This window comes from Bombus affinis, chromosome 10 (assembly GCF_024516045.1).
Source record: "Bombus affinis isolate iyBomAffi1 chromosome 10, iyBomAffi1.2, whole genome shotgun sequence".
In the NCBI taxonomy this organism is placed as follows: Eukaryota; Metazoa; Arthropoda; class Insecta; order Hymenoptera; family Apidae; genus Bombus; species Bombus affinis.
The window spans coordinates 1,931,084-1,943,629 of NC_066353.1; the positions used below are offsets into that span (position 1 = coordinate 1,931,084).

At 27.9% G+C, this 12,546-nt stretch overlaps 3 protein-coding genes across 6 annotated transcripts; 2 read left to right on the forward strand and 1 right to left on the reverse strand.

Moving 5' to 3' along the window:
* Nucleotides 1–3: 3 nt before the first annotated feature.
* On the reverse strand, nucleotides 4–5,399 carry LOC126921359 (nuclear factor NF-kappa-B p100 subunit). Of its 2 annotated transcripts, XM_050732876.1 has the most exons (19): nucleotides 5,384–5,399; nucleotides 5,109–5,226; nucleotides 4,587–4,724; nucleotides 4,364–4,509; nucleotides 4,080–4,246; nucleotides 3,809–3,947; nucleotides 3,548–3,689; nucleotides 3,368–3,472; nucleotides 3,163–3,274; nucleotides 2,928–3,055; nucleotides 2,472–2,675; nucleotides 2,333–2,400; nucleotides 2,000–2,245; nucleotides 1,750–1,873; nucleotides 1,262–1,506; nucleotides 1,019–1,174; nucleotides 812–928; nucleotides 453–707; nucleotides 4–381 (listed from the first exon to the last, which is right to left on the reverse strand). In XM_050732876.1, the coding sequence occupies exons 3-19, from the start codon at nucleotides 4,711–4,713 to the stop codon at nucleotides 277–279; spliced, it is 2,586 nt and encodes an 861-aa protein (XP_050588833.1). In that variant the 5' UTR covers nucleotides 4,714–4,724; nucleotides 5,109–5,226; nucleotides 5,384–5,399; the 3' UTR covers nucleotides 4–276. The 2 variants fall into 2 exon arrangements, with proteins under 2 accessions (XP_050588833.1, XP_050588832.1); XM_050732875.1 differs by lacking the exon at nucleotides 5,384–5,399 and having other exon boundaries at nucleotides 4,865–5,226.
* Nucleotides 5,400–5,459: 60 nt separating this feature from the next.
* Nucleotides 5,460–8,851, forward strand: LOC126921377 (lambda-crystallin homolog). 2 transcript variants are annotated; one of them, XM_050732920.1, is made up of 6 exons: nucleotides 5,460–5,567; nucleotides 7,305–7,492; nucleotides 7,607–7,815; nucleotides 7,926–8,083; nucleotides 8,150–8,292; nucleotides 8,543–8,851. In XM_050732920.1, exons 1-6 carry the CDS (start codon nucleotides 5,503–5,505, stop codon nucleotides 8,758–8,760), a joined length of 981 nt encoding a protein of 326 aa, XP_050588877.1. In that variant the 5' UTR covers nucleotides 5,460–5,502; the 3' UTR covers nucleotides 8,761–8,851. The 2 variants fall into 2 exon arrangements, with proteins under 2 accessions (XP_050588877.1, XP_050588878.1); XM_050732921.1 differs by having other exon boundaries at nucleotides 5,497–5,658.
* A 145-nt stretch (nucleotides 8,852–8,996) lies between these two features.
* Nucleotides 8,997–11,965, forward strand: LOC126921366 (serine/threonine-protein kinase pelle). Of its 2 annotated transcripts, none has more exons than XM_050732894.1 (5): nucleotides 8,997–9,341; nucleotides 9,701–9,905; nucleotides 10,017–10,643; nucleotides 10,722–11,161; nucleotides 11,260–11,965. In XM_050732894.1, the coding sequence occupies exons 2-5, from the start codon at nucleotides 9,773–9,775 to the stop codon at nucleotides 11,599–11,601; spliced, it is 1,542 nt and encodes a 513-aa protein (XP_050588851.1). In that variant the 5' UTR covers nucleotides 8,997–9,341; nucleotides 9,701–9,772; the 3' UTR covers nucleotides 11,602–11,965. The 2 variants fall into 2 exon arrangements, with proteins under 2 accessions (XP_050588851.1, XP_050588852.1); XM_050732895.1 differs by having other exon boundaries at nucleotides 8,997–9,264.
* The last annotated feature ends 581 nt before the right edge of the window (nucleotides 11,966–12,546 follow it).

Genomic DNA, 12,546 nt, shown 5'->3' on the forward strand with positions numbered 1-12,546 from the left:
AAGTTACATTTAGCATACTTGTAAAATAAATTATTTTAATACAAAAATTCGATATACATAGTATTTTTATATGTCTAAACTGGTAGTGTAAAATATAATTAAATCTTCAAATACTTAACATTCTTTTATATATATATACATATACATGTATAGTAAATATTTTTATCACATTTTAATAAATGTAACTGTTATAAAATTAAAAAGTATATAATAGTGATGTACAATTAGTATATGTACATTTTATTATGTAAATATTTTTTGGAACAAATGGATATTTTATGAACATGTAGATGAAATTCCATTTATGTAATCTGCTGCTTCTTCCTCTTCAATTTCTCTTAACACTGTTTGTATATCTGTGAGCGATAGGGATGCCTCTACCTAAAAAATTTTGTATATTTCTTACCATTCAAGATTTCAGTAGTCTCATAATAATAAAATATATAACTTACGTCAATGTAATTTAAAAGAATCAATGATGGACTTGTTGAACTATATTGAAATGGTTGTAGTAAGTATTCAACACCTAAATGTTTAGCAAGTTTTTGCCATCCTTGTGTTTTGTCTAAAAGGGTAGATAATTCTTTTTTGTGTTCATCATTTAACCAACTTGTTTGTAAATTTTCATCTTTTAATTCTAACTTTGTAGCAACTGAACACATTTCGCTTGTGGTTTCCCCAGGTTGATCATTAAAAAGCTGTAAAATCTTTATAAAAAATGTATTTTTTATTAAAACCTTACTATAACTGCGCATGATAATAAATTTTTAAATCAATATTTTCACATATATATATATAAAATAATAATTACGTCTGGTTTATTCATAGCTAAATCAAATGATGACTGCCCAATAGTTCCTTCTATATTTTCGTCTTCTGAATCTACTTCGACTTTCACATTAATATGTGATTCGTTCTTTTCGTCCACCTATTGAAGAAATCAAATAAAGGATATTATATATCATCTGAAGCATCTGAAATTAGAATAAAATATTTTTTACAGAAAAAAATAATGTACATCATCTGACTTCCGATTATGATTTTGAATATGCGGATCTGCACCATGTTGTATTAGTAATGCACACAGTTCTTTTGCTCGTGTTCCTGTATGTACAACTGCAGTATGCAAAGCAGTATTTCCACTAAAGTTTCTTTTATTTACAAGTATATTTGTCTATAATAGTAACAATATTTAAATCAAAAATATATTATAATCATAATTAATAATTGTGTATTTATATTAAAATAATAAGTAACATACCTTTTTGAGTAAATATTCAACTACATTTTTATGTCCACCTTCAACAGCTATATGTAATGCTGTTCGACCATAAGACATATCAGTATTATTTACATTTGCTCCAGCACGAATAAGTGAACATACTGCATCGTATGACCCTGCTTCAGCTGCAAGATGTAATGGCGTCCATCCAGCATCATTGTGTGCTTCAATGTCTATTCCTTTTTCAACTAGTAATACATCAACACACAACCCAGCGTCGGGGACTAAAATATATAGGTGCATTAAAATGACTATCAATTGTAGGTATTTTAACATTTTTTTTTAAATCTCCTTTTCTGGAATTTTTTAAGCACTAGATTCTATTTTTATCTATTATAAATAAATTATAGCAATTATGAAATACGAGACAAAAATTTATGATATAAAGAAATAGGAATTAATTTAGTTTACATATATTTATTATATGTAATTGTATGTTAGTTTTACTTCTTAATAATTTAACATACTTTTTACTGCTGCATGTAGTGGAGAGAATCCATGCTCATCTGTTCGATTTGGATCAGCTCCAAGTATAAGTAATGCTTTTGCAATTTCAGGTTGGTTTTGTAAAACTGCATAATGCAATGGGGTCTAAAAATAAGATATTATATCTATTAAACTATATTCAGTACATTTATAAATATCCTAATTGGTAATGTTAAAATCAATTTAAAATTAATGTAAATATTTTATAAATATTTTAAAAAGTATATTTACTTTTCCAGAACTATTTTGGCTATTAACCAGCGTTTTACAATCCTTATTAGTACATAATAACATTAACAGGTATTTAATAATATCACGTTGTCCATATCGAAGTGCTGCATGTAACGGCGAATCCCCATATGTTGATCGATCTCTGAGTAGTTTTTGGACATGTTCTTTTACATTTTTTACATCCATTTTCATACATTGCATAATTTCAATAAGTATATTTTTAGCGAACATTACATCATCCTGGCGCTAATAAGAGAATATTCACATTATTTATTAATTCAAAAATATCTTATAAATGACTTAATATAAATTGAAAATAGAAGAAATATATACTTGTACAGTTGATAGGCCATCAGTGGTTAACATATCCTCTTCACCATTAACAAGGAATTTTAAATAATCTACAAAATGATGCAATTAAAATTTTTCAATAAATTCTATCTTAAGAAAGAAAAAGAGATTGCTTACTTACTGTCAACATCCATATCTTTCAGAAAATCTTTGCACACTGGTGTTGGAGGACCTTCAGATAATAATTTTATTATTTCTTTAGATAATTCTCGACTGCTATTACTTAAGAGTTCTGATGTATTTTCATTTCCAATACAATTGGGACTTGATAGTATATGTGATAATTCCGAACTTCCAGAATGAGATATTCGTTGACGTTTCCTACCTAAACATTTATTACTGCTATTTTGAATGTGCGATTAGAGTTGCGTCGGCTTATGTCAAAATCTTGTAAGTTTGTAACCACATATGTATGTTCAAGTACTTGCTATCCGACTTGATTACCTCCCAACCTGAATTTAACCCAAAGATACCTTTAGGTGTTTGACATAATTATGTGATTTTCAACTTCCAGGATCTTGACTCAACACGAACCTATCTTCAAGTATCTGTACATCCCTTAATATTTATTTATTACCTATAATTCTATCACTTGGTTTGTAATAAAATTTCTTTGGTTCAGAACAACCTCCATCAGATGGCCGTTCTAACTGTATGAAAACTTCTTTTGTCGTTGTGATATTTTGATCTTTATATGGTGGTGTTCTATAAATATATATATATATATATATACATATATACATATATAAGCTATTATATATTTTATTTGTATGTCAAAAGTTAAGGTAGCCTGTCCCTAATACACAACTTACCGAAATACAATAGCATATTGATGATGCACATCCAATTCTGAAAAACGTCCATATGCACTCCAAATTTCACAATCATCCTCATTTAATTCAAAAAATTTTATTTTAATATTTTCTACAACAAAAAATATTGTATTAAAAGTATTTGTATAAAATTACGTTACTGCTTTTTATATTTTGTAAATCAATAAACTAATTTAATAATTACTTTTTCCTACTTTTTCTACCAGTATGAATACTTCTTCTGCTCCCTCAACACTACTAGTGTGTTTATCAATTCTGCATATTTTAAGTTCTCCAGTTAATGCACTCTCTATCAAATTATATTTTTTCAATTATTTTGCTTCTATAAGATGTATTTTTAAATATTCTATTATTTTTCACTTACTAAGATTATTAATAGCATGTGAATATACAGGTTCTGTTATCGGCCTCATAATTCCATGATCATCTAAGATGAATGCTTGAAAGCACAGTGCAACACTATTCAAATTCATACATTTTTGATAATTTTCAGCATTGACTTTAATCTTTAAAGTAAAATGTACACTTAATTAAAAGCTTAGAAAAAATATGGGAGAGTATACTATAGAGTATACATATATATTAATATAGTTAATATAAATTATAAGGTATTAAAATAACATACTTGTGCTTCCTCTCTAGTAGTAAGAATTGCCTTCATATTTTCAAGTTTCTTTTTCTCTAAAGCTTCGGCTTGCATCTTTTTTATAAGTTCATCTCTAATATGCCTTTTTCCTGTGTGTATAATTGCCATTCCATGGAATCTAGATATCATATAATACTAGTGATGTATAATACAAAATAGTAATAACATATCAGATTTTAATATATAACATAAAATTTACAAAAGATATAGTATGTAACACATGTAATATATAATATATTATATAACATACATTGCAGTATATCCAATTTCAGAAGATACTGTGATATGATGTGGATCATCATAATCGTGACCACCATCTCTACGAATTAATCTATGAGCATGAGGAATTCTGGGACTTCCTTCGTCAGATGTAACAAGTGTACACCGTATTATTGCAGACTCCAGGAAATTATTTAACTAAATGAAGTATTAGTGTTATTTATTTATTATTTAAATAATTTAAAAACTCAAGATGTCTGATCTTTTTTATCAATATTAGATAAACATTATAAGAATAGAATGACAGATATATACTTGTACTGTTGGTGCATTCTTGTGACGATTAATAGCACTATTTGATCCCACTAAACTTCCATGTGTTCCTACCATTTCTGATTTGTATCGAAATCTAAATTTTTCTATAGGTTGTTCCAAGATTGTTATAGATGGCTCTCCAATAACTTAAACAAAGCAATGATATATTTTCCAGTACCTTTATGCAAAAGAAGGAAATCGTATATCATAAAAGATATTGTACCTGTTGTATCATTTAATGTTAAAAATTCATTGCCCTGTAATGGTGACAATGTAGTAGACATAGGTGAATTGACGCTCGCTGTCGCTTGAGATCCACTAAGTGGACTATAAACACCTTGATTGTTCATTGCTTGTAAATCTTAAAGAGAATAATATATGTATATGTAAATGAATATTTCTATGTCATATGTACATATATATATTTCAAATAATCTATTATGTGAATTCACATTGAACATTTGTTTAAAGTACTGAAATTAAAAGTAAATTAACAATTACCACATTCATAAGAATAAAAATCCAGATTTTCAGAAATTGGAACTGCGTAATTCTCGTAAACTTCAGGCATTATGTGTTATTAAAAAATTATCACACAACTAAATAATTATTCACTACTTCAAATATAATATTTATAAATATGACGATGTTTATATTGGACAATACATAACTATATAAAAAAGTTTACAAAAATAACAGGAGATTTAACAGTTCGGTACACCTCTCTAAATACTCACGTACTCACCGAACGTGAATATTTCTTATCTCAATTGTATATCCCAATATAACCTTGATGCTAATGTAGGTTTTTCCCCGTTAAATAACCAATCATACTTTAGAAATGGATTTTCCGTAAGAAAGGGCTGTAACAAGCAGTTAAAAAGCCCCACTTTATGTTATGGTTTTATACGAATCTTATAAGTAATATTAGAAATTTTTAATATTTTGTATTTGTTTACTAATTATGGAAAATGATTGTGTTTTTTTCTTCTTTATTCAATTTCATATATATATACATACAAAATTCTCACATGATATTAGCCGCTCCTGCAAAAACGTAATCAAATGTACTCGAAACTACATTTCATAAAATTGACAAATGTTAATGGTGGGGATACCTTGTAAATACATGCGTATGTATGTATACGTACGAATCAGAAAGGCATGTTCATATAGTGTCAGACAAGGCATTAGTACACTTCAAGTACGTATTTCGTAGAATAAAGTTTGTAAATACTTTAAAGTAATTCAGAAACGATGTCTCTCAAGGGCGAAAAGATCGGTATAATTGGCAGGTAATAAAGACAAATAGATAAATAGAATGTAATTAATAATATTAATTATTTCTTACATATATTTAGCTTTATTAATAACAAATGAACAATATAATGATTTATACACAATTATATTCCATATAACTTGGTTTTAATATCATAAAATAATTTGCAACTAGTAATTATTTAAATACGAATTTCATCAGAATATTTCATGGAAAATATATCATCCTAATCTGTTTTATAATATTATATATCTAATATTTTTTGTATTTGATATAATGTATACAGGGTGGATCAGGTAAATGGGAGCACTTAAATATATGTCTTATTTGTTGTCATATAAGAAAACTTCTCAGAAAAAAGTTGCATTTTTTTAAAAAGTTGTTAAAAACTTGTAATTACTACAAATAGTTTTTTAGTGATTATTTTTCACGAGATCTTAAGGTCACTGATATTATTTTGTTGATAATTCTATACTTATTTCTGGATATTTTTGTAGAATGTGAAAAAACAAATTTAATTTCAAACAATAATTTAAACAAATTTATAGAATTATAGCATTCCGATCATTTAGTTTTGAGATATTTACGTTTAAATCTATTAAAATTTTACGCAATATCTCAGGTTACGCAATACGCTTTTATCTGTGGGGTAAATAAAAACATTTAGTTTATCGCGATAAATGAACATCGGAGAACACGAAGGAAAGAATTATAATTGCAGGTACATCCATAATCTACAAGAATTAGAAAATATGCACGAAGAAATGCTTAAAAAATTCCAGTTACCATAGCAACAAATTATCAATTGATGGTTATTTCTCATTTTTCTCATTTCGGAACATTTGTAACCGAAATATCAATGAATTGTGAAAATATTTTCTAATGATAATTAATGCTTACGTTTTGATACGAATGTGTGACAAATATGCACATTGAAATTGAATGCAAATTGAAATGTCACATAATCAGAAACAAATATCTCAGAAATATATAATCCGAAGGATATGATTCTGTAGGTCGTGAACTTGTTTTTTACGGTTTGCAAAAATATCCAAAGATAAATATATTGTTAAAAGAATAATCACAAAAAAAGTATTTTCAGTATTACATATGTTCCTTGGAACAGTACAACTTTCTTCTGAGAAGTTTTTTTATACAACAACAAATAATACAGATATTTATAGTCTGTCCAACAAGACGAGGCAATAAAATTTGATTGCTGCGACTACAGACGGTAGATGATACCATTTAACTGGTTCATCATCTATAACTTATTAATTAAAAATATATAAGTACAAAATCTTTTTAACGAATATACAAAACTATATTGGTAATAATAATTGTTTACACAAGAAACTAGAAGATTGCATTTATCTACAAAATATTTTTAAATTATAATTCATAAACAATTTAGAAATCATGGTGCTGATGCTCTGAATTAAATCTTCTTTGATAAGATAATATTGTAAAAATTTACTGATAAACAGTAGAGGATTACATACGCTTTTTGGTATAACAATATATAGCTACATATATATAATTTATTATTATGTAAATATCAAATATAATATTTCACTTAAATAACACAATGAAAAATAACAAATTATAAGATTAGAAAATATATTAATATTGGGCATACCGAATTTTCTTAAACTATTTTAGCGGTCTAATCGGTCGCAGTTGGGCGATGCTTTTTGCTAGTGTAGGATACGAAGTAATTATTTATGACATTGTAAAAGAACAAATCAATCGTGCTCTCGAAGATATTCACCAGCAATTGAAGCGTCTTGAAAGTAACAGTCTTTTGAGAGGTTCACTTACTGCGGATCAGCAAATTAAATTAATTAAAGGTTCGCTCTTATGTTTATGGGTAATATATATATATATATATATTCATAGAATTGATATTCGAGTAAATATAACTGTAATCTATTATTGAGATCAATTTAATTAATTATTAACAGGATCGTCTAACTTAACGGAAGTTGTAAAAGGAGCTAAATTTATACAAGAATGCGTTCCCGAAAATTTATCATTAAAACTTAAGGTTTACAACGAGCTTGACAACTTAGTTGATAATAAAGTAATTTTATCTTCTTCAACGTCTACCTTCCGTCCATCCTTATTTAGCGAAAAGTTAAAACATCGTGAACAAATTATTGTGTCACATCCAGTATGTATGCTTTTCTATTCTATATGTATATGAAATAAAATAAATATGTATTATATTTAGCTTAAAACATTTCCTGCAATAACTAAAGATATATATTGTTTTAAATATAGGTAAATCCTCCGTACTATGTGCCACTTGTAGAAATCGTGCCAGCTCCTTGGACGCGTGCTGAGATACCAATACAAACAAAAGCTATTATGACTGAAATAGGTCAAACGCCTGTTGTATTTTCTAGAGAAATTGATGGTTTTGCACTTAACCGAATACAGTATGTACTTTTTTATAATATATTAACTTATTAATCTTTATATATTTATCAAAAAAATTTGGTTAGATATGCAATTTTAAATGAAGCGTGGAGATTAGTAGCCGATGGAATTTTAAATGCAAAAGATATGGATGCAGTCATGAGTGAAGGTCTTGGAATGCGATATGCATTTCTCGGTGCTTTCGAAGCAGCACATTTAAATGCTGAAGGTAAAATTTTTTATTATTCAGCAAACAAAATTAATTTTGTAATTAATTTTTGTAAAACAAATTAGCAGCAAAGTTATGCCTCTATTTAGTTCCTGATGCAATTTTTTTTCGTGGATAAAAATCGCGTAAATGAAATCTGCCAGTACAATAAAAATAGATACCTCGTAAAGTGACAAGGAGACTGTATGAAAGTACCATCTAAATAAAGACATAATGGCAATAAGTAATGCAATAAATCACTTCATTTCAGGCATGAAAAAGTACTGTGAAACGTACAAAAATTCAATTTATGATGTAAGTATGACATTCGGTCCAGTTCCAAAATTTGAAGGTGAGATGGCAGAAAAGATTAGCAATGAATTAAATGAGATGTGTCCGCTAGAGAAGCTTCAAGAAAGACGTGCATGGAGAGATGAAGCTTTGACCAAGTTATCCTTATTAAAGAAGGAATTGAATAATAACAAGTAAAAATATTCCTAGCATAGCAACATATGTTAAAACTGAGCTTGTTGTTTATTAACTAATAAAGTAAAATGAGTAACGTGTGCTTAAAAGCTAATTCGTGTTATTCGTTTTTTATTAATACCTGTTGATATATAGATACATATTAAAATAATAGAATGTGTATAATATATATAAAGTATATAAAGTAACAATATAAAATAGTAAAACAGTAGAATGAATAAAAGAGTTTATAGTCTTTAATATTAATACTATAATAATAATTGACATGTATTTATCCGGTAGATATGTATTTATCATGCTATGCATGGTATGTATGCGTAGCATATGCTAACATGGAACCAAACAGAGCAGATCCCTAACTTTATAGGTTCTTGTATATGTTAGCGCGGAAGTTCAGCATTTGTCCGTATGATGGAGCACCTGTATTGTGGTACACCTAAAACATGGGCGCAAGTATTCTCATTTCCTTTTTCGTCATATAAACAAGTCTCGTCGGATTAGATCACAGTTAAGTACAGATCTGGAAATTCCAGTGGAGAGATAAGGACTTGAGATAATCTTACGCATCAGAAAATGTTTCTGAAGTAAGGCTTCAATCGATTTGTTAGGTTTTGTCATGCAGCGCCACTTGTGTTTGCAACTTGCGATATGATCAATTTTACAACTGAACTCTATCCTATTATATAAGTCAACATTTTTTTAAACATTCTTCTGTATCACATGAAATTTATTCTAGATACACTGAAAAAATTTATGAGCAGTAGTTTAATTTACATTCTTTGCTTTCGGTGGTAAGAATGGCGAAAGTGGCGTTAAATGCAAAAGTCTAACAGATCTTCTGCAGTGCTATGACCAGCGGCCAATTTCTAAAGCATTTACGACCGTATGCAGAACGATATCCGGTGTTGTTGCCATATTGATATTTTTTGGCTTCATTTGACAGATGCTTGCTTTATGTTTTTGACATTTTTGGTATAAGAGTGTCCAGACTGGTAACTCTGGTTTAGATTAGTATATGTATGTGACCCTAACTATGGCTACATTAAACTCTACGGATAATATCAAATATATTTATCAATTGCCATTTTTTGCACGATCGGAGATTTGTAAAATACTTAATCAAAATGATAAGTGGGAAGAACTTGCTGGTAAGTTCCAATAATATAATTTTAATAATTAAAAGTGTATTTAGTATAATTTAGCAATACTTCATAAAAGGTTCTAGTAAAAAGTTTAACATTAAATGGGAATTCATTTAGGAACATGGATGAAATATGATGTATTGACAATACAGAGTTTGCGAAAAGAAAAAAATCCAACGGATGAATTATTAACAATGTGGGGTCACTATAATCATACGATATTGGAATTGTTTGTGCTGTTATCTAGAATGCAGCATTATCAATCTATGGTACCATTGAAATCATTTGTCGAAGAGAAATTTCATAAATTACTTTATAATGGAGAAGGAAATCTCCATAGAATACTTGGGAAACGCTTGAATAAAAACACAAAAGATTTAAAGATTGGAACACAGAATTTTAATCAAATTGCACCACCAGAACCAAATATGCCGAAGATTATTGTAGAGAAAAATACTAGGGAGGAATCCCATAAAATTTTAAATCGACCTATGCAAGCCTTGCATGTTGGAGTTGTTCCAAGTAATTCTAACAACTTACTTGTTGCTTCTCTAGCAGCAGCAAATCCTGCATTAGGTTCTTTACAACGTACTCCAACTAGCGGAAGAAAAGATAATGATGCTATCATTTTCTCAGCAGAAGCAGCTATACCCCATGTTCCTTATAGTGAACTAAGTATAGCTACCAATGAATGGAACTTATATAATATATTAGGGAGAGGTGGCTTTGGGACTGTGTATAGAGGTAATCAGGATAGAAGCAATAAATTTTTTAATATATATTAATTTCATCTAAATAAACTATTATATCTTTGTTATATAGGCACATGGAAAAATACAGCTGTAGCTATTAAGAAAATAGAAAAAAGAGGGACAGATTCTGATGAAAGTCATCTACTTCAACTTCAACAGTCCTTTAGAGAAATTAAAATTTTAAATTCTTGTAGGCATGAAAATATATTACCACTATATGCTTATAGTTTAGATGGCAAACTACCTTGTATTGTTTATCAGCTTATGAAAAATGGATCTTTAGAAGACCGGTTATTGTTAAAACAGAAAAGTCAGCCATTATCTTGGATCCAACGTCATGAAATAGCTAAAGGAGCTGCATGTGGTTTACAATATTTGCACACAGTTGGAGAAAAGCCCTTGATACATGGTGATATAAAGAGTGCTAATATTTTGCTTGATAAAAATTTAGAACCTAGAATTGGTGATTTTGGTTTAGCGAGAGAAGGTCCTGAAAGAGATTCTATGGAAGTAAGTTCTGTTCTAATGATAATATTATTGAAAAAATGTATGAAATATCTTGTTATTTATTATCATTATTATTTGTTTTATTATTATTTTTATTTCAGGTAAGCAAAATTCACGGCACTAGACCATATCTCCCAGAAGAATTTTTACATGGACGAAAATTATCTACGAAAGTCGATACATACAGCTATGGTATAGTTTTGTTTGAACTAGCTACTGGTTTACCAGCTTATGATAAATCTAGGTTGGGCAATAGGTTTCTAAAAGATTTTATTGACAATTGGGAAGACAAAGATCTTCCTTTGCTAATAGATAAAAAAGCAGGTGAGAAAGATAAACAGGTTTACAACAACCTAATGATTTTGGGAAAGTGGTGTACTAATCGTATGGCACAAAATAGACCTGAAATGGATTATGTATTCAAGAAACTAAATGATTTATAATTTGATCACGCTTTTATTTTTTATTTAAATTGTATGAGAATTTTATATGTTTCTATGTGAATATCTCGTAAATTGTATATATTTAATATTATAGTATAGAAATTGGCAATATATAATGTTTAAGATATGTAACTTTCTCATAGAATTGTAGTATATAATTTATGACTTTGTTACAATATAAACATGTGTATGTAACAAATTATTACCAATTCCTAAGGAATATTTGTAATTGTATGCTGTGTAATACTTTTGTTATAATTATATTAATATTTTTATTCTGTTATAAAATATACATATATTTTTATATAGATTCTATATGTAATAACAATATTTTTAGAGGAAATAAAATTTTGCAAATAATGAATATACAAAAGACATTTTATTTCAATTATCTATACTCTTTAATAAAATAATAGATAACTTATCACAGGTACTGAGTAAATAAATTTTACGTTATGCGTTTTCAATAAAAATTTCATTACAAAAGATGAAGGAAAATTAAAAGAGAAATTAAAGAGAGTAATCATATAACGAAACGATTGTAATATTTATGGTTCATCATAAACAGGCATATTTAGCAATACATGTTTTAAGGAATATATAGCAAATACAACTTCATTTTTACACGTTATATATATATGTATTGCTTATTTTTTAAGTAAAATATCTTAACAAATCTGAATACCTATATAAATTATTGCTGTTATCGAATGTGATTTTATTTTTCAAATTATGAAAATAGAAGTCAAAATTGTCTTAAGTGTATAGTATGATAAACTGAATTCTAATTTCAGTTTAGGAATATCATTAAATAGACGAAATCGCGAAAAATATAAAGAAATTTGAGAATTAATACGTTAGACAAAATTAGAACATATTTTTGCGTCCTAAATATAATTACTTAATAACTGATAAATGTAGTCCAGTAGTATAATACATAATTCA

Bases quoted from the DNA above. Each gene is read 5' to 3' on its own strand.
- LOC126921359 (XM_050732875.1), bottom strand. From the start codon at position 4,934: ATGCCTGAAGTTTACGAGAATTACGCAGTTCCAATTTCTGAAAATCTG. The intron at 3,948-4,079 runs GTATGTTATATA...TATGATATCTAG, and splicing joins GAAATTGGATATACTGCAAT to ATTCCATGGAATGGCAATTA. The intron at 929-1,018 runs GTACATTATTTT...TTTCTTCAATAG, and splicing joins ATAATCGGAAGTCAGATGAT to GTGGACGAAAAGAACGAATC.
- LOC126921377 (XM_050732920.1), top strand. From the start codon at position 5,503: ATGTATACGTACGAATCAGAAAGGCATGTTCATATAGTGTCAGACAAG. The intron at 7,493-7,606 runs GTTCGCTCTTAT...AATTATTAACAG, and splicing joins GCAAATTAAATTAATTAAAG to GATCGTCTAACTTAACGGAA. The intron at 7,816-7,925 runs GTATGTATGCTT...TTTTAAATATAG, and splicing joins AAATTATTGTGTCACATCCA to GTAAATCCTCCGTACTATGT.
- LOC126921366 (XM_050732894.1), top strand. From the start codon at position 9,773: ATGTATGTGACCCTAACTATGGCTACATTAAACTCTACGGATAATATC. The intron at 10,644-10,721 runs GTAATCAGGATA...TTTGTTATATAG, and splicing joins CTTTGGGACTGTGTATAGAG to GCACATGGAAAAATACAGCT. The intron at 11,162-11,259 runs GTAAGTTCTGTT...TTTTTATTTCAG, and splicing joins CTGAAAGAGATTCTATGGAA to GTAAGCAAAATTCACGGCAC.